General features: G+C 45.2%; 2 protein-coding genes across 3 annotated transcripts in view; both read right to left on the minus strand.

Annotated features, from left to right (window-relative positions):
* Positions 1-306: 306 nt before the first annotated feature.
* LOC135907413 (uncharacterized) lies at positions 307-3,065 on the minus strand. Its single transcript, XM_065439099.1, has 2 exons — positions 2,755-3,065; positions 307-1,122 (listed from the first exon to the last, which is right to left on the minus strand). Exons 1-2 carry the CDS (start codon positions 3,017-3,019, stop codon positions 893-895), a joined length of 495 nt encoding a protein of 164 aa, XP_065295171.1. The 5' UTR covers positions 3,020-3,065; the 3' UTR covers positions 307-892.
* A 3,308-nt stretch (positions 3,066-6,373) lies between these two features.
* The window catches only part of LOC135907414 (uncharacterized), a 45,920-nt gene continuing 31,829 nt past the window's right edge, over positions 6,374-20,464 (minus strand). The window contains exons 17-25 of one of the 2 annotated variants that reach the window (XM_065439100.2): positions 20,040-20,101; positions 19,460-19,511; positions 19,071-19,141; positions 18,056-18,141; positions 16,736-16,810; positions 15,577-15,681; positions 15,203-15,270; positions 9,309-9,764; positions 6,374-7,642 (exon numbers count right to left, since the gene is read on the minus strand). In XM_065439100.2, the coding sequence (XP_065295172.1) occupies positions 9,548-9,764; positions 15,203-15,270; positions 15,577-15,681; positions 16,736-16,810; positions 18,056-18,141; positions 19,071-19,141; positions 19,460-19,511; positions 20,040-20,101 (736 nt within the window). In that variant the 3' untranslated portion in view covers positions 6,374-7,642; positions 9,309-9,547. Of the gene's footprint in view, positions 7,643-9,308; positions 9,765-13,436; positions 13,657-15,202; positions 15,271-15,576; positions 15,682-16,735; positions 16,811-18,055; positions 18,142-19,070; positions 19,142-19,459; positions 19,512-20,039; positions 20,102-20,464 lie in introns of those variants that run through there. The other variant, XM_070528148.1, reaches the window with a different exon arrangement.

Genomic DNA, 20,464 nt, shown 5'->3' on the forward strand with positions numbered 1-20,464 from the left:
CGTTTATGTCATATATCACTTTGAAGAGCGATGTGCGTAATGGGAGCACATCATGGGATCAGTATTTGAGAAGTTGCCGTACATTAGGCACAAGATATCTACAGATTCGCTGACAAACCACCTTCACAGCAGTGGATTGGCGGTGAATTTTTCAAAATAATAGCGGCGATTGTGTGTCGTAGGTAGGAGGGTGATATCGAGTTGTCGACTCCAGAAAGCCTCAGCTACTCTCTGTAGCAAAGCTGTAAGTGTTTTTACAGGTTTAATTTTCTTTTTGATTGTCTATAATCATAAGGCTTCAACTGCTTCGTTGCAAAAGCATCTATTAGTGTCGAGGTTACAAGAACAGCACTAATTACCGGGATTAGCGTTGTTAACTAAACATTTTTGGATGGCGGTTCACAGGTTGCACTACCTCCATCAACATCCGTAGTGGCGAATCTCTTCTTGCTCGCCTGTAAAAGTAAACAACACTGGACACGTTTGAATGGCCCAGCAAATAATAAACCTTAATAAATATTACAGTCCAACCAACATATGAGAATATACTCCCGCAAAAGCTATCATGTTCTTACGACGAATAATTGTTATAGGTAAGATAAGCGAAGAATAAAAGCAAGGTAAACATTTAAACATTCCAATCCGAAGCAACTTTCACTGTTTCAAAGAAGAGCACAATATTATAAGCGAATACTCCAAGTTCTGTAATCCGACACTTAATGTATCCTTCGCTGTGAATGCTATCAGATTAATCCTAATTGGTTACAGCATCTTCGAGTCAAGTGCTATCCTTAATTGGAACATGAAATGAATGCGTCTTAGATCACATTCATCTCTACAAAGTGTATTTCGAAAAGAAATGAAATTTTTTATGCGCATTGGTGCGCATTCTTTAGCCCGAAGCGGCATCCGTGTTGTTAGATGACTGCACCGGGCCCTGCCTCGCACGATCGGGAGAAAGGCGGGCGGTGGCAATGATCGCGTACGCGAACAGGATCGCGATGGCTACAGCCAGCACGATGTAGATGAGGGCCACAGGACGCGGAGCCTTGCTCAGGAAGGATCGCCATCCGTCCTTGGCCTTCAACTCGCCGGACTTGCTCGGCGTGACCGCACTGTCGCCTGCCGAATAAAAGATTGCGACAGCTTGATTTGTTTGTTCGAAAGCGTTAACAGACCGTACAATGAAAGGTCCGATAACACATATGCGAGTTGGAATACCGCTCAAGTAAGCGACAACATAAGTCCGGATCAATATTTGACGAGTCCAAAGAGAGAAAAAGTTTGGGAAAAGAGCAACCTGTATCGACTAGACACTTTCAACATACCTGCCTTATTCACCTGAATATCTTAAAATTCCATGTTTAATAGACCTATACTGTCGGAGATACTTAGGAATACAGCAATGTTTATCAGAATCTGAATTTAATTAATCAGGTGGTTCCGATGAATGTTTTAGATGTCCCTATTAACATATGGAATTTAACTTGAACATGCAATAGAAGGTCAGACGACCGCAAGCATTGACTTTTCATGCAATGGTGTTGGGCTGCTGAGCAGAGGTCGCAGGATCGAATCCCGGCCATGGCGGCCGCATTTTGATAGGGGCGAAATGCGCAAACACCCGTGTACTTAGATTTAGGTGCACGTTAAAGAAACCCAGGTAGTCTAAATTTCCGGAGTCCTCCACTATGGCGTGCCTCATAATCAGAAAGTGGTTTTGCCAAGTAAAAACCCATGATTAATTACCTTTTCATGCAACTTTGTGATCTTTAATTGAAGTAGGCTATCCTCCAGCACTCACGGTGTCTCGCACACGGCATAAACTCAAACTTTAAATACTGCCAGGTATGCAGCAAACCATGTATAAAAATAGCAGGCCGACTCGCCGTTTCCAGCACGCCAAACATGATTGGACCACACCTGACGGAAATGCGTTTGGCTTTTGAAACAATGACCCACCTGTCTTTTAGAGGAGAAAACGTTAAAACCGATCTGTATGTCTAAGATATGCAACAGAATCTGTTACGAAACTTCAATTATAACTGCAGAAGTATACTTCACAAGCTGCTAATCCACAAATAAAATGGCAAAAAATGATGCGCACACTGACCGCCGTACACAGACAACACACAAAAAGCGCCACGTGCAACATAAAAAGTGTATAAAGTATCTCATTCCAGTGCCTCACAGGAACGTTAAAACTAGCTTCGTTGCGAGGGGCTCGCTGGAGGAGCGAGTCTCTGGAACAAGTATAGGTATTGTAGCTCAAGACATAGTGGTTTCTGATGTATATTTAATGCGGCCATTTGGTCAGTTTTTAGTAGCTTGAATAGGCTACAAGATCCCAAAAAATGTCACATGCCACTCGCACACGGAACATAGGAAAGAGTGGCAGTATTATCAGCCTCGTTCTTTACGCAGTATATTATGTTCACATATACCTCAATACGGTACAAATATGTTTCAATGCCATGCGCTTTCCAAGATCAAGCGGCCTGCGAAACTCGCACATAGGATCGTAAGTGTGAATATTCAAATACTTCTGTTCTGAGCTGTTCACGACCACACATTGTAATAGCCGCGCATGAAGAAGGCACCACCGCTGATCGAAAATTGTAGAGAAACATGAGTGTCTTCATCTAACGCTCTCTACGTGCATGTTGACTTATGGTTATCATTCGCAACATGTATTGAGTAGTCCATACGGCGCCTAACTCTAAGCATTTTTGGTGGTCGTGCAAGTCCACTCACCTTGTTTATCGGCCAGTCGCTGATTGTCACCGGGAATCGCAGTGTGGCAGAGGCTTCGCCGCAGAGGTAGGCTGCCTTCCGATGCCGTCGGCAGCAGCGAGGTGGTGTCAGGCAACCAACCAGCGCCCGTGTCCATGGCCACCTGCTGCTGTTCGCCCTTGAGCAACGATTGGTCCAGCAGGTCTAGATAGCAAACGTTCATCATATCCAGGGTATGGTCTCTCATCTCCGCGCCGCTTTCGAGCTCGGAGAGCTCCTCGTCCATGATTGCTGGCTTCGTCTGAGAGATGGAGCGAGCTGTCTTCCTCTTCATCTTTGCCTCGCTTCCACGGTACAGTAGCTCTGGCGTGGTGGTGGTTGACAAATAAGTTTTGTCTATACTGTTGGCCCCTTCTTAAGCCGTAAGGGTTGGGTAAAAATACGACCTATGCAGGACTAGTTCGAGACTTTCTTGAAATAGAACAAAGAAATTTCTGAGAAAGAACACGTGCGGATCAAGAATGTTACCGTCAACTGTAGTTCGACAGAAGAATATCTACTTAAATATATTGACTATTCACGTACAATTCGCGTATAAATGAGTGCACGGTTGGTTCGCGCGGACGTTCGACAAGGAAGTTGGAAACGGTCCGAGATCCAAGTTACCTCATCGTAAAAGAAACAGAACAAATTCCAGCGCACAATCTTGTCGTATCCATTTATTGGAGATCGGCCCTAATTAGGACGTGCCAAACGTTAGGCGTTTTAGTAAGAGGGTTTCCTCTTACTAAAAAAAAGTATAAATATTTTCTTGTGTAGAACCAGCTCAATTGCGATCATGGGCCCTATAACGTAAAACTATTCAAATATGTTTTTATTCCACTCTCATGAGGTCAAATTTGCGTAACCGCCGACGCAAGCATCGGGCGGTCACCCGCAGGGTTATCTGAAGATACCAATCAAATGCTCTCCTTGTTTGTAGGATGTCTCTTTTGTTTCCTTTAAAAAACAATAACATTGCCTGCACTGTGCGGCTTGTCTTACCTAATTGGCTGCCAGCAGGCCAGGAGCACGCTCAAGTGGAGAGGCTTTTGATGGGGCCGAGCCAGCGCACTGAAAATCGATAACCGCATGCGGAGGATGGTGCAGCCGGTTGCAATTGGTCCGCTTTCCGTTACTTAGCTTGCGGTGGCTCGTCGAAAATCGTAGCGGCATGCAATGGAATCTTAAGATTGACACTAAAACGGATACTCAGCAAGGAAGAGTTGGAGCATGCGAGGTCGTAAACGTGCCGAAACGGGCCTCACACACTGACGCCCATTCATCCCCGTAGACGCTCGAGCAGGAACCAGCGCTTCTAGTAGTTGCGATGAACGAGAAGAGGGGAAACCGAAGGGCCCGGTTTTTGTTAATCAGAGCCACGTGAATCCATAAGATAGTGGAATCGTGGATAGCATCGGGAAACTTATTTTCATTTTGTAATTTACATGTGTTAAGCAGTGCGGGGAGCGCGAGTGGGAGAGAACACGGGCAACGCGCTATATGTGAATGAGTGACATAACTTCATTTGGAATCCGGTGATCGGGAGGCCCGGACCTGGGCCCACGTAGATGGCCACTGGGAGCTGTCAGTCCCGTACGGCCTCCATGGCTTGCTCGACGGCCCAAAGTTGGTGTTGGAGTTCTAACCTGAGCAACACGGCTGACCGCCGCGACAGCAGATATCTTACGAAAATTTCATACTTGCAGCTGCTAGTTGCACAAAACAGCTCTCCCAGAATGAATCGTTCCTGACCCTGAACCTAACTGCCGATCACGTTTGTTTTTCCTTTTCAAGGGACACGCATGTGTAACCTGATTCGCACAGTTTCAGTGCGCACGCTCGAAGCAAGAAGGCACTGCGAATGGAGCAACCACCGTGCTGACTAGTTGCGTGCATGGACGCTTATCAGCTTTGGTGAACAACACTAGTACCTGAGCTTAAATTTCTCAGACCCGTTTTCTTGTGGACGCTACGAATCCGGTGTATAGCAATTCAATACAAGGTTGTATTAGATGCTTCAGTCGAATACTCGAGAACGTATGAGCAAATGTTTAGGACACGCAGCTCAGATTTGAAACGCACATCGCCGCGAGAAGAGGAGATGTGCTCGGCGAATATTTTGGTTTCGAAGCAGTACGCCGCTTGAGAATACCGCGTTCTTGACAAATACGCAATGGTGCACAAAGCAGCGGTTCCGGCTTCGTTTATTCGTGGGGGCGCATGAAATTTAGCCTCAGTTAATCGCGAGATGGAGAAGGTTACTGTTGCATTTAGCAGTCACCAGTAGCAGCAACGCGCTACTGGTGACTCCGAGCGGAGCTAGGCCCCGCAATACACAGGCGTTTCGCAACTGTGACTCGCGGAAGATGGTGTAGGCGGCCTGTGCTGCCACATTCTTATGCACTTTGATTACACCATATATGGGCTGGCGAGTATTACAGTATAATACCTTTGGATAATAAACAATCATACTAATTTTATTTACCAAGGAAACTTACATAGTATTCTTTATTTAAAAGTACTGAACGTCACATCTTCAAAAGTGGCAAAAAATATAATCTTGCGCTGTGTACTTATATAAGCTCGCAATGCTAACTCCTCAGTTAAAGTTTCCCCCAAGTGGGGAAGCAAAATACGAAGCACACATATGAATTGCGGTTTGTATAAACCTTATCCTTAGTTACAACGCGACATTAGCAAGGTGTGAAGTGGAGAATAGTACATTACGTTATCTGGGAAACAGTGAAAAACAGATACTTGCATTACGGTTACTATCTTTATTCTTTATCTAGCTGTCGTTTTTCGCGTGAGCCGCCAGGAGACGGCAAGAAAGCGTACCATCTATATATATCTTACTGGCGGAAAAATAGATTATCTTCGATGGATCTGTTTGAAAATGTATATGGAACATATTGCGATTATTAAAAGTGAAATTAGCCAAGGCGTTGATGGTATGTCATACATGAAGGCAACAGAAAAAGTGGCGGCCTGCAGTGGACCCACATGTGCAAAATATTTAAGTAAACTAAAGTTTGCCGCTCAGCCACACTACATTGTTCGGTTCAATATTGTGCGAGCTTTATCTCTCGAGCATCGCTTTCCTGTGAAAAAAAAAATGGGGCGTTGGGCAGGACTAGTACGATAGTTTCTTTGTGCGAAAATTACCGTCTAGAAAAGCTGAAACCGACCACAGAATCGAAGGTATTAGAGCAATGCTGTCTATGGCTAGGATCCCGGGACATTCTCGCGTCCGTCACGTCGACAGAAAGCCCAGTGGGCCGATCCGAGTGGCATCGCAGGCCCAGTAGCTATGGCTCATAGCCCCGTAAGGCAGAAGCAAGAAGCGAACATACAGCACAGGTTTGGTTTCAATACGAACCGCAAACTATAAAAAAAACATAAAACCACTTGACCGATGGCAAGATGCGTGCACTTCCGTGTTGGTCCAACGTAGGTTGCCGCCATTCCCTCGCCGGCAGTCGTTGTCGGAAACTACACAGCACTAATCTCATAAGCGGAAGCGAAGCAGTGATTCACCCACTTCGTGGAAGAGTTTGGCCTCGGTTAGGTCAATGATGCGATTCAACCATCTAGCGTACATGGGTCATGACGATTTAATTCTAGGCAAGATAATTTCCCAAATAACAACGCAATACAGGTGTATGTATCATAGCGGCCACAAAGCAGCTATAGCAGCAACTTCAAAGTAATAAATAAAAAAGGCTTTGTAAACTGCATTGAAATCAGCGTTTGTGTCATATATCACTTTGAAGAGCAATGTGCGTAATGGGAGCACATCATGGGATCAGTATTTGAGAAGTTGCCCTACATTAGGCGCAACATATCTACAGATTCGCTGACAAACCACCTTCACCGTAGTGGATTGGCGGTGAATGTTTTAAATAATTGTGGTGATTGTGTGCCGTAGGCAGCAGGTGATATTAGGTCGTCGACTCCAGAAAGGCTCAGCTACTCTCTGTAGCAAAGCTGTTAGTGTTTTTACATGTTTCATTTCCTTTTTGATTGTGTGTAATCATAAGTCTTCAAATGCTTCGTTGCAAAAGTATCTATTATTGTAGAGTTTACAAGAACAGCACTAATTACCGGGATTAGCGTTGTTAACTAAACATTTTGGGATGGCGGTTCACAGGTTGCACTACCTGCATCAACATCCGTAGTGGCGAATCTCTTCTTGCTCGCCTCTAAAAGTAAATAACACTGGACACGTTTGAATGGCCCAGCAAATAATAAACCTTAATAAGTATTACAGTCCACCCAACATATGAGAATATTCTCCCGCGAAAGCTATCATGTTCTTACGGCGAATAATTGTTACAGGTAAGAAAAGCGAAGAATGAAGGCAAGGTAAACATTCAAACATTCCAATCCAAAACAACTTCCACTGTTCCTAAGAAAAGCACAATATTGTAAGCAAATACTCCAAGTTCTGTAATCCGACACTTAATATATCCTTCGCTGTGAACGCCATCAGATAAATCCTGATTGGTTACAGCATCTTCGAGTCAAGTGCTATCCTTATTCGGAACACGACATGGATGCGTCTTCGATCACATTCATCTCTACAAAGTGTATTTCGAAAAGAAATGAAATTTTTCATGCGCATTGGTGCGCATTCTTTAGCCCGAAGCGGCATCCGTGTTGTTAGATGACTGCACCAGGCCCTGCCGGGCACGATCGGGAGAAAGGCGGGCGGTGGTAATGATCGCGTACGCGAACAGGATCGCGATGGCTACAGCCAGCACGATGTAGATGAGGGCCACAGGCCGGGGAGCCTTGCTCAGGAAGGATCGCCATCCGTCCTTGGCCTTCAACTCGCCGGACTTGCTCGGCGTGACCGCACTGTCGCCTGCAGAAAAAAACATTGCGACAGCGTCACTTGTTTGTTCGAAAGCGTTAACAGGCCGTACAATGAAGGGTCCCATAATGCATATGCCAGTTGAAACACCGCTCAAGTAAGCGACAAAGTAAGTCCGGATCAATATTTGACGAGGCCAAAGAGAGAAAAATTTTGAGAAAAGAGCACCTTGTATCGACTAGCCACTTTCAACATACCTGCCATATTCACCTTAATATCTTAATATCCCATTTTTAATAGAAATAATAATAATATTTGGGGTTTTACGTGCCAAAACCACTTTCTGATTATGAGGCACGCCGTAGTGGAGGACTGCGGAAATTTTGACCACCTGGGGTTCTTTAACATGCACCTAAATCTAAACACACGTGTGTTTTCGCATTTCGCCCCCATCGAAATGTGGCCGCCGTGGCCGGGATTCGATCCCGCGACCTCATGCTCACCAGCCCAACACCGTAGCCACTGAGCAACCACGGCGGGTCATTTTTAATAGACCCATACTGTCGGAGATACTTAAGAATACAGCAATGTGTATCAGAATCTGAATTTAAATAATAAGGTGGTTTCGATTAATGTTTTAGATGTCCCTATTAACATATAGAATTGAACTTGAACATGCAATAGGAGGTTACACGACCGCAAGCATTGACTTTTCATGCAACTTTGTCATTCTTAATCCATTTAGGCTATCCTCCAGGACTCACGGTGTCTCGCACACGGCATAAACTCAAAATTTCAATACTGCCTGATATGCAGTAAACCATGTATAAAAATAGCGGGCCGAATCGCCGTTTCCAGCACGCCAAACATGATTGGACCACACCTGACAGAAATACGTTTCGTTTTCGAATCAATGACCCGCCTGTCTTTTAGAGGTAAAAACGTTATAACCAATCTACATTTCTAAGATAGCCAACAGAATGTGTTAAGAAACTTCAATTATAACTGCAGAAGTATACTTCACAAGTACGCCAATCCGCAAATAAAATGAGAAATGATGCGCACAGTGACCGTCACACACAGACAACACACAAAAAAGCGCCACATGCAACAAAAAAAAAGGGATAAAAGTATCCCAGTCCAGTGCCTCACAGGAACGTTAAAACTGGCTTCGTTACGAGGGGCTCGCTGGAGGAGCGAGTCTATGGACCAAGTACACATAAAGTAACTCAATACATAGTAGTCTCTGATGTACATTTATTGGGGACATTAGGCCAATTTTTAGTACTATGAAATAGGCTACAAGATCCCAAAAGATGTCATATGCCTCTCGCGCACGGAACATAGGGAAGAGTGGCAGCATCATCAGCCTAGTTCTTTGCGAAGTATGTTATATTCACATATGCCTCAATACAGTGCAGATATGTTTCGATGCCGTGCGCTTTTCAAGACCAAGTGGCCTGCGAAACTCGCGCATAGGATCGTAAGGGTGAATAGGCAAATACTTCTGCTCTAAGCTGTTCACGACCGCGCATTGTAATAGCCGCGCAAGAAGAACGCACCACCGCTGCTCTAACAATCGTAGGGAAATGTGAGTTTCTTCATCTAACGTCCTCTACGTGGATGTTGACTTACGGTTATCATTCGGAACATGTATTGAGTAGTCCATACGGCGCCTAACTCTAAGTACTTTTGTTGGTCGTGTAATTCCACTCACCTTGTTTATCGGTCAGTCGCTGATTTTCACCGGGAAGCGCAGTGTGGCAGGGTTTTCGTCGCGGAGGTAGGCTCCCTTCCGATGCCATCGGCAGCAGCGTGGTGGTGTCAGGCAACCACTCAGCGCCAGTGTCCATGGCCACCTGCTGCTGTTCGCCTTTGAGCAGCGACTGGTCCAGCAGGTCGAGATAGCAAACGTTCATCATATCCAGGACATGGTCTCTCATCACCGCGCCGCTTTCAAGTTCCGAGAGCTCCTCGTCCATGATTGCTGGCTTCGTCTGAGAGATGGAGCGAGCTGTCTTCCTCTTCTTCCTTGCCTCGCTTCCATGGCACGATAGTTTTGGCGCGGCGGTGGTTCACAAATGACTTTTGCCTATACTGTTGACCCATTGTCAGGTCGTAAGGGATGAGTAAAGATATGACTTGTACAGGACCAGTTCCAGACTTTCTTGAACTACAGCAAAGAAATTTCCGAGAAAGAACACGTGTTCATCAAGATTGTTACCGTCAACTGTAGTTCGAGGCAAAAATATCTGCTTAAATATGTCAACTATTCACTTACATTATAAATGAGCATACGGTTGGTTCGTGCAGACCCTCAATGAGGAAGTTAGAAACAGTCCGAGATCGAAGTTCCTCAACGTAAAAGAAACGGAACAAATTCAAGCCCACCATCTTCTATTAGCCACTGGCTGGAGACCGGCCCTACTTAAGATGCACCAAACGTTTCTCGAAATAAAAGGTGTCCTCTCACTAAAAAAACTAAATACATTTACTTTCAGAACTAGCTCAATTACGATCAGATTCCAAACTAATTCTGCGAACACACTGAAACGAAATTCGGCAGAGCCCATCTCGCTACGAGTATCGACGGTAATGCGTTCAGCATTGAATTAGTATAGCGACACAACGTATTGACACCGTCGAAACAAGTTTTGCATGAGACCTTTGCTGCAGAGGGACTCCTCTTTCGCGCTTTCATAGAAACACTCGATGCCATCTAGCGCCGTCACCGCGGAGCCTGCGCGTGGCCTTTAATAGAGACTTTTAGCTTGTACGCTATTCCGGTAAACGGGAGCGGTTTGGGCGGATTACCGGATGGTCGGGGCGTAAACGTGAGCGGTGAAGCCGCCTGGTGTTGTAGAGCTCAACCAGACAAACGCACAGCTAAAACTGCAATAACTCACCATATCCTGCTTCGCCACTCGTGCAAATTTTTGGCAGCGGCGTAATTGTGAACACGATTACGCCACTGTCGAAAATTTACGCCAGCAGCTAAGCAAAAACCAGTAATTAGCTCTGTGTTTGTGTGGTTGAGCTTTGCGCCACCAGTCTGGCCGCTCACCTTGACGCCCCCGTTAAACCGGAAAACCGCCCGCGCTTGCCCGAATACCGGACACGCTAAAAGTCTCTAATATGCACGGCACACGTGTGCGTGCGAACACTTACAAACGCGTCATGTGGCATCCGTGTTCCTCCCTCGCGCAATCTTTGGACACGCTGCGCCGTGTGGTGGTGCTGCCGAGAAGTCTGCGCGCGGCCACCGAGGCGAGAGGAGTGGCAAGCCGGCCAGTGCGAACGTCGATAATAGTTTCTTGGCTTCGCGCGCACCCAGCGGCACATACACAGTGACCGAAGTTGGCGAGAGGTTCATTGAAGAGCGACACATACCCTGTGCATCCACGGCGCAACTCGCCTAACCTTGGACGAGAAAGACGTCTATTGAAAAGTGGCACATAACAAGTGCGAAGTGCGTTTGTTACACAGCGTGCTATGGCATCGGATTGCTGTCCTCGAAGAGCCCTTGTGATAGGGGTTTGAATCCGCTTAGCATCGCAAAACTTTAAATCAACTTTTTTATCAACATAAAGGAGCCCATACCAACTGGCACATCTAGAGCGACCCGAGTCGGCACCTAAGAGATCCATGAAGACCAGCACGGACCGAATGGCTGCAACGCCACGCCATGTGCAAGTTTCGACGGAGCAGAGCGGACGAAAAGGTACACCTGCTGCCGCGCTGGCGCTAGGCGTTGTGCGAGTGGAGAGTGTTTCGCCGCGACGGCAGGTCGTCCTCGCTCTCGCTCTCGGAAGCCTGGGTTAACCATGCGTTCCTCGTTCGCGCAAGCTCTAGCATGCGTTCTAACTTATCCGCGGCAGTCGCTACGTAGAAATTAATCATCAAAATACAACAATATTGTCGCGTAGCAGTGACGGGGAAGGCAGCAAAACAGTGATTAACGAAACTAGTGTTTTATTAGGCGAACTTGTGCCCTCAAAAGCAGGCTGCACTCAATCAACAACGATAGTGGCGAACACACTCGGCGATCGTCTAAAATCCGATCAGCGGGTCAAGCACGTTGGCTTTTATGCATCAGTCGTCGAATGTTCCAGAGTAATCGCTGGGACCAACGTGTATTCCATAAAGTTCTACACCATTCGCGTCGCGCATACATGAAATCAGATTACACAAGTTTCGGTCACAGACAGCGGATAGAAGCATCCATAACATTCCAGAAACTTGCGATACATGCAGGCGCGTCTTGTGCTGTGCGATAACATTTGTTAGGCGATGGCAAGCGGTCAGCCGGAAAAGGCAAACAAAAAAAATTAAATGATGGGGTTTTACGTGCCAAAACCACTTTCTGATTATGAGGCACGCCGTAGTGGAGGACTCCGGAAATTTCGACCACCTGGGGTTCTTTAACGTGCACCTAAATCTAAATACACGGGTGTTTTCGCATTTCGCCCCCATCGAAATGCGGCCGCCGAGGCCGGGATTCGATCCCGCGACCTCGTGCTCACCAGCCTAACACCATAGCCACTGAGCAACCACGGCGGGTGAAAAAGGCAAACAAGTACAAGTGTCAATATATTCGAAAGGAAAAACTTTTGGCGGTAGCGACGTTCGGACCTATGACCCCTGCGTTTAGCGCATCGATGCCATGGAATGCTTCACCAGCTTTAACGCACTGTAATACTATGAATTATCATAGCCAAACAAGCCTACAGAAATGAAATGCACACATTAGCACTGCATCAATCAATCAATCAATCAATCAATCAATCAATGTCAATCAGTCAGTCATTTTATTTCAGTATCAAAGACATTTGGTGGGTGCAGACAAAAAACCATTCATCAGGCTTGACGAGGTCTGCACCCCCAAATACTGGCAGACAAGGCGCATAACAAGTACAGCACGCCAACATAAATACACCGAACAGTGTACAGAAGTCAGGTGTGTGTGCATTTACGGTCTTAAATCAGCTGCTATTGTTATAAATACTAGTAAAAGAAGCATAACAACAAGTCATTGTGTAGAAACAAATAATAAAATAAGAAAGACCTCGATAGCGGTGCTTCACGATGGCGGCACAAATTATTGCAGACATGTTTTCTTAGTTGGCATGACAACGTAATGATTACAACGGCCACACTGGCCTAAGGACAGCGGCGCGAGGAATATGGAGATGTCGACGGGCACGTGGCATTGACAACAGCATTGCCAGGACAGTATGATGGCAATTCAACCACGACACCATGGCGACGATGGCACGAAAAACGGCTGCGCAGCTGCTCTATGTTCTGCGCTTCTTTATCCGACGAAGGCTGCATACACCTCTGAGCATTCACTTTAACATCACACAAAGCTGCACTTGGCCTGAGTACGAAATAGCGCATCTCAAAGAGATATTCGCAGCGGGCTTTGTCGACAAAAACGGGCCCCGTAACTACCAGTACAGTTGGCGAAATAACGTGACCATGGAGTGGACACGGCATCGCGCCGCCCGCGAGCCCCCCATTTAAAGCTTCAGATTCCACAAAGAACTCTTGCGACTGCACGCGCGATAGCATCTGCCACCAGCAGTTCTTTATACTCGGTCAATTCAAAACGAGCGAACCCGGTAGTGTCGACTTGGCTCATTTCACTGCTGCAAGATGATGTCGGCATAGTCATTGGGGGGTATAGATGATGGCTGGCGCCACTCTCTGCGACGTTATGACGCTGTGAAGCAACTGATTATCTCAGAAAATTAAAAGAACATGGCCTCAAAAACATTGTGTACAGACTTTAGTATTGTCTTCATTTATATAATAGCGTAAGAAACGGATAAAGTATACTAACCCGTTGCTTATCCTGCACATGTGAACCAGGTATGGAATAAAAAAAACGCCCGCATTCTTAATCATCTTATGATCATCGGCAATGGTTTCACTTTAATTATAAGTCCGTTGCCCTTGTGTTCCGACGGTACAGCTCGCATGGTTCTTTGGCCAATGCAGAACCGTAGGGACAGAAGAAGCTGACGGCGAACGGTGCGTACTGGGAGAGGGCTCCATTGATCCTGCGCACATTGGACGTGAAGCGAGAAAACTGTCAATCACTGGTCTAAAGACTAGCGTAGCCTCCGGCAACCTCTGGTAATACCCAAAGGGATCATATCGTCGTAACCCACCATGGTTGCTCTGTGGCTATGGTGTTGGGCTACTGAGCACGAGGTCGCGGGATCGAATCCCGGCCACGGCGGCCGCATTTCGATGGGGCCGAAATGCGAAAACACCCGTGTGCTTAGATTTAGGTGCACGTTAAAGAACCCCAGGTGGTCTAAATTGCCGGATTCCTCCACTACGGCATGCCTCATAATCAGAAAGTGGTTTTGGCACGTAAAACCCCATAAAAGAAATACCGCCGTAAAGCGTACATTTAGACTTTGGCAGCATGGCAACATAAAAAAATCAATTTCCGCGCTCACAACTCCATAGGCCGCAGTTACACGTATGCGACGGCAGCAAGTCACATCATTGTTCTTACTCATCGTTTTCGTGAGCTACGTAGAGGCAGGAATAAGCGTCACGTCACATAATCACTCTTAGCGTTATAGCACGAATTGTAACGAGCATGATATACCTAAGGTAGATGTATCACCTTGACGCCGTAAGCGCTGATGACTTGAACTGGTTAAGTCGCCCGTAGCGAATTAAGGCAAACAGCTAGCACAACGCGTCGATGGGGAGAGACTGACAGTGGGAAGCTTGTGCTTGATTTCATCCACTCATGCCCGATGCGCGTTCTCTAAAAAAAAACGCCAACCTCTTTCAGACGCTGTCGATGGAAGATTGATGTGCTACTTGTGAGCGGTGGCACATCGAATTGAATTGCTACGAACTGCCGTGTATTACCATTGCAATTTAAGAGACGCATTTTTGCAATTTGTATAGGCCCTTTCACCTGTTTCCGTGGTGGTCGGTTGTGGTGAGACATTCCTCGTCGATAGAAATGCTCGTAGGAAATGTAAGTGTGCTGTCGCGTTACCATGGTTGGAGGACACGCTAAACTGCAACAGTTCTTTGAGAGGAGCGTGCTGCCGCGCGAGTGAGCAAGATGCCAGTTGCCTTCCACGCCCGCGCTTGCACCGGTGGAGGCAACACACACGCGGCGAATCGATATATATGTATGGCGACATACCGTATTACCGCTACAGATATGCTGGTTGACGGGTCTGTTCTCTGAGGAATCATGCAATGAAGCAACAAACGAAGCCTTCATGTCGTCACCGCAACACAGATACATCGTCGGGTTCATAATTCATTTAATTTCGCAAACAGCTTGCTGGAAGCGTTCAGCTACTAGCTAACATCAACCTTAATCATTGATGGTTTTCGCACGTTTTTTATATGCCTATTTGGTTGGGATGTGTGCGACTGCGCTTGTCCAGTCCAGGCCATACCCTGTGCTTTAGTTAACCATCAGTATGTTGTTATAGTTATTTATGAGGCATGTTATTCATTGTTATTGAGTATTTTAGCAAGTTTTAGACAATGATGCTACTATGTTTGCGGATCAGCGCGCAGCGTGTTCCAATAAAATCAATAGGTGTAGGAAGAGCTGACCTGGTTTGGGAAGGAAGGGCTGCGCTTCTGGGCTTTCCGGCGTGGTTGGTGTACGGTTCGCAGGATGACTGCAAAGGTAGATGTTGCAGTCAGGGAATGCAAGTACGTATGAAGCGATGCTCGCACGTAGTGACTACATGCGATATTTTGTTCCGATTATATCATAATGAAAATATCGCTGTCAAGAAACAAATGCAGCAAATTTCCATAAAGGATAAGGATATCAGTGAAAGTCAGTTTGCCCTGCCAAGATACCAACATACCATAATGTTTTTAACAGAGTTTCTGGGCGTTTCGCGTTCACTCATGCAGCCTTCAAACGGCTCGTACTTATTGTGGTCTGCTTGTAAAGCGGAGAAGCAAAATGACAGCACCTCAGCGTAGAAGAAGAATGCCACGTGCTCGGCAACGTAAGGGGCGAATCCACGCGCGACGAGGTAGGGGTCAGTGGCAGCGCTTTGGCTCAGGTTAAGGAAAAGCTGCAGAGAAAGAGAGAGAGAGAATGGCCAGTTCTACATCCCCACGTGGTCACAGTAAGTCATATAACAAACTTCCAGAAAGAAACTGCGGATCATTAGAGTGGTATGTTTCATCAAACAATGCCGCACGAACTGTTTTAGTTCAAGACATTTTCTCAACATAGACCTCTGACGGAGAGCCTGCTTACGCGCTCTTTGCTTCATGGGGCTGCCAGTTTTTTTCGACCCTTGAAGTTTAGTCCAATGACACTTTACTCATCGTTAGAAGCGGCCGGTGTCCGCCGAGCAGCCAACATCTATTTATTTGTTTGCTTGCTTGCCTCATATACTCTCAATGCTTTCCAACTGATACTGATACAAGTTCAACATTCGCCATGAGTCACGACTGTTCAAAAGATTACACATACACGTTGGTACAATCAAGGCAGTGCGGCCAACTTATCCGGTAACATAGTTGGAGAGTGGCACGGACGAATGGATAACATACATTTGCGTGACAACTGATAACGAATGTACAAGTATATTGGTGCCATTGCATCCCAATGTGGTATCGTAAGGGGGCCGTCTGAATTGCCACTACTCCAGCCAACATGCAGTTTTAAGCTTCGTTAGCTTCAAAAGATGGCGTTATTTGCTGTTTTTGTGAGTGTGAACTAAGCCGGGCGATTGAAATATCATTCATCCAGTCTAATGTAAACGGTCCTCTCACCTGATTTAAAGCTTAGTAGACGCTGAAAATTATGCGCTGACATAGTAACCTGGCATGCTTTTTAGAAAACACCATTTGTTTCTCACGCCTAACACTTCAGTGTCTGAGATTACGAGTTAGCTTCAACAAAAAATAAACATACTGTCAAGAAAAACTTCGACAATTGTAATTGTGTTCACCACCTTGCCAGAGTACACCGCATATTATGCCGAGAGACGGTTACGCACGAACCATCATGGAGATAGTTTTAAATTAGAAGACATTCTCGGACACTCAAAACCCACTGGACATTGCGCTCGTGACCAAATTGCATATCTCAAAAAGTGCAACTAGACTCGCTCGTACCTGCAGATAAGGGGCCAGTGCCAGATGGTCGGCCATGATGTCTTCATACATCCAATGATTCATTCCTTCCATTCTCTGCAAAACACATCAAGCAATTACCATTGCCTGCTTCTATACAGCTATCGGCCCTCACTCTACAGAAACTTTCATGCGACGATGAGAAAGGTTATGGCGATAAACGCAATCTTGCTAATAAACGCAAATGCAGAACATTTATTTACTGCTCAACAATCATTCCTGCGTTTTCGTTGGCTAAGAAAAGCTTAAGCTGGAAAGTGCTACCGCAAAAGAAGCGCCAGAATAGACAAGTGACGGAATCACAATGAGAAGAAGGACGGCGATGCACACTTTCTCTGTGACACCTGGCGGTCGCTTACAGTGAGGCAACAAATTTGAAGTGCGTGCGTTTTGCATGCGACTCAGCATGATCGTGCTCGAGATTATAAGTATACAAATTCCTAACAGGGTGTTCAATTGTGATGTGTTTTTCTGTGTCCCGTGTCCTACTGCTGAAAATCGACCGTTGAACATTCGTAAGCTTAACCAGGGTGCATAACTCAGATGGCTGACGTAGCATGGAAGTCTTTCTGGTGGTGAGATAAGTCGTTTCTTTGCAGCCCTAGTGGCTGGTAGCTGCAACGGTGGGGTGGTAATGATGATAATTATTATTGAGTTCCCATTTCAAACGAAATGGGGCCATGCGTCACCATACCTCCGCCATGAATTTTATTTTGCAATTTAAATGACACTATACGTTTCAAGTTGCACTCCTTGTCTAAAATGTGCGCATGGTTGCGCTATCCTGTGGGTTATGCATGAATTTTTATACGATGTCAATGTACTTCCTCCTACAGGCTTATTCTTTACCGACCTCCCAAATGTCTCTTTCTTAGGGCCACCGCGTACGATGCCGTGTTATAACACTAGTGTTTCATAAAGACTGACTCCTGAATGTTTAGTCTGACATTTTTAAGGTATGGGTAATTGTCTCCACAGTATTTGCGGAAATGAATGTAGCGCCTAATGTCCTAATGGCCAATGTGCTTATGGCGACTAAAAAGAAGTACAATTTTTGGTCCTTCCAACAAGATATAACACTGAAACAACGCGACATACACCGCTATCGAGACAGTTGTAGTAAGATCCCCACGAGCGCGAAGTATTCTGCACTTGTCAGCTAAGAATTTACCTTCTTTGAGTATTCATCATGTGATCGTATGACTTGATATTATGAAGTACGATGGCATAACGTCTCAGCTGAATGTCCTAGAGAAAAGACTGATCTTGCGATATGAACAAGTAATCGCGTTGAAACGCTACCTCGAAAAGGATAGGGATGGGATGCGCTATGTATGCACCCAAGGCGCAGTGTCGTTTTGCATTGAACATGGCCGTCCTGTTTGGATCTGAAAAGAGCATGAAAGAAAAGTGCGGTGTAGCTTTTTTTCCCAACCAGTCATCGCAATGCTTTTGAAGCAACCATATAAAACAGTGGAACAAAAGCAAAAGCCAAACACCTTTGTGGTTGCGAAAACAGTCACGTACAATGCATATTGTACGTGACTGTTAAGGTGACTTAGCGGCTATAATGTTGCGATGCCAAGCACGAGGTCGCGGGATCAAATCCCGTCCGCGGCGGCCGCATTTACATGAGGGCAAAATGCAAGAACGCCCGTGTCCTGTGCATTGCGGCGGCACGTTAAGGGTGCCCTAGATTTAAAGATTAATCCCGAGTGCTCGGCTAGGACGTGCCTCATAATGAAATCGTGGTTTTGGCACGTGAAATCACCGAATTCAATTAAATTCCCAGGCAATGCTTCTCTTTGCAAACCAATCTTCGTGGACAATATTGATTGCTTTATAAATGTATCGACTAACTGATCTAATTTGTTTATAATCCCAATATATTGATGAGCAATATGAAGCAATGCACAGTGGATAGCTTTTATTAGTTCGACTATATCAACATCTTGCTGCACTCCACCCAGCTCGGAATGAGACTGCAGCGCCCACGAATCGAGCAAGTCACCTAAGCTATTGAGTAAATTCTCTTGTTATCACAATAAACAGTAGAATCGCCAAAGTAAAACAAACTATAATTGAAGATGATTGAAAGTATACTTGAAACCCTAACTTAATAAATGAAATAATAATTGAAATCTAGTAACTTGACATGTGTAACTTGAGATAAGTAAGAAACACTTAAGTAGTCACGCCTTAAAAACCTTGTTGGTGACGGCTCTTCTCGCAGCGAATGTCCCAGCTAAAAGCGCCGAGGTATCAGTGAAAGCAAGAGTCAATGGTGGACAATTTCTAGGACAATGTATGGGCTCACCCTGAGCATTGGCCAGAATCCTCGCGGTGGTCCGAACAAGGTCGGGTAATATCTTCACCACATAAAACTTTCTGAAATCAAATGACACAAACAATAGAAACTGGTGGCGCGAATTTTCTTCAAGCTGAACCTCATTATTATAGAGAAATAAGTTTAGCCCAAGCGTGTCACCTTTTACTAAAATGGCACAAATATATGCTTTTTGGTTCTAGAACGATGCAAACACACCATTTCGACTATCGCACATGCATGCCGAGTATCTTCTATAAATCTTCCAAGAAGTACAGTTTCCCTAATAAATGTCATTCATACTTAAGCGATACTAATCAAATAGAGCTTGACAGAAGAGTGGATGAGCCGATGGTTTGAATATGTGAAACGAAAGTTACCGTAACAGCGGAGTGGCTTGAAAGGCGAGTCCGAAGTAGCTGAGCGGAATGACTGTAAAAAAGACGTACCACATGCCTTAAAACAACGACGCTTCTTAGATATGGGTGGCGCCTCGCAACATCATAATAAAACCAATGTAAGGCCAATGACAGAAAATTAAACTTGTTTAACGATCCATAACTCCGCAACACACAATGCACTTTTGTAATGTGTATAAACCTGAGACGATGTTTTAAATGGACAAGATCAAACTGTGTGTTACAGTTTAACGTATTTTGACACCAACCTTGCTTAGGTTTTGGAAAGATTCGATTATAAAATGACGGTGGGTTTAGTGCTAAGCGTAATAAGCTGTGTTAGAGTGTGTCTTAAGTACTTGGTGATATGTAGTTCCCAAAACTTCGACATATATTTATTTTGTTTTCAAGTCAGAGTGCGTCAACCTTCTTTCTATAACATCTTCTAGTGATCGTTATTTGTTAATGAAATTTTTGAGCATTTATGCGACACTTACAGGCAGAATGGACCATTCTTTCTTTTTACACAATAATACAAATTCCAGGCGAGATCAACACTTACAGATAACGTTTGAGTATTCGTCGTAAACAATGCTGTATTCAAAGCTGCTGGCAGGAGGATACCTGTTGAGCACAAAGAAACGGCACTGTTACATATCGCCTACCAATACGACGCTGCTGAGTCATTTATAGGACACGAATAAGTTGCAATCTGTAGCTCTCAGTCGGGAACATTTGCAAGAAGAATGTAGAGGTATGACGATAAACAAAAGTAATTATAGGTGATTGCATTTGAAAGACAGCCCTTTATTGGCGGAGTTTTGGTTTCCAAGAAACAACATTTTATTCTATGCAACTGAACGAAAAGGAATTGTAAAATGAGAATAATAATCCGAATATCACTTTTTAATAATTTGCGAGTCTTCCGGCACTGCGAGAGCTTGTGCAGCTTCAAAATTTTAAGTTTCAATTCTAATTGTGCAAAGA

This window comes from Dermacentor albipictus, chromosome 10 (assembly GCF_038994185.2).
Source record: "Dermacentor albipictus isolate Rhodes 1998 colony chromosome 10, USDA_Dalb.pri_finalv2, whole genome shotgun sequence".
Classification (NCBI taxonomy): domain Eukaryota; kingdom Metazoa; phylum Arthropoda; class Arachnida; order Ixodida; family Ixodidae; genus Dermacentor; species Dermacentor albipictus.

Coding starts and splice junctions, on each gene's coding strand:
- LOC135907413 (XM_065439099.1), bottom strand. CDS start 3,019: ATGGACGAGGAGCTCTCCGAGCTCGAAAGCGGCGCGGAGATGAGAGAC. Junction 1,123..2,754: donor GCGACTGGCCGATAAACAAG/GTGAGTGGACTT, acceptor TTTATTCGGCAG/GCGACAGTGCGGTCACGCCG.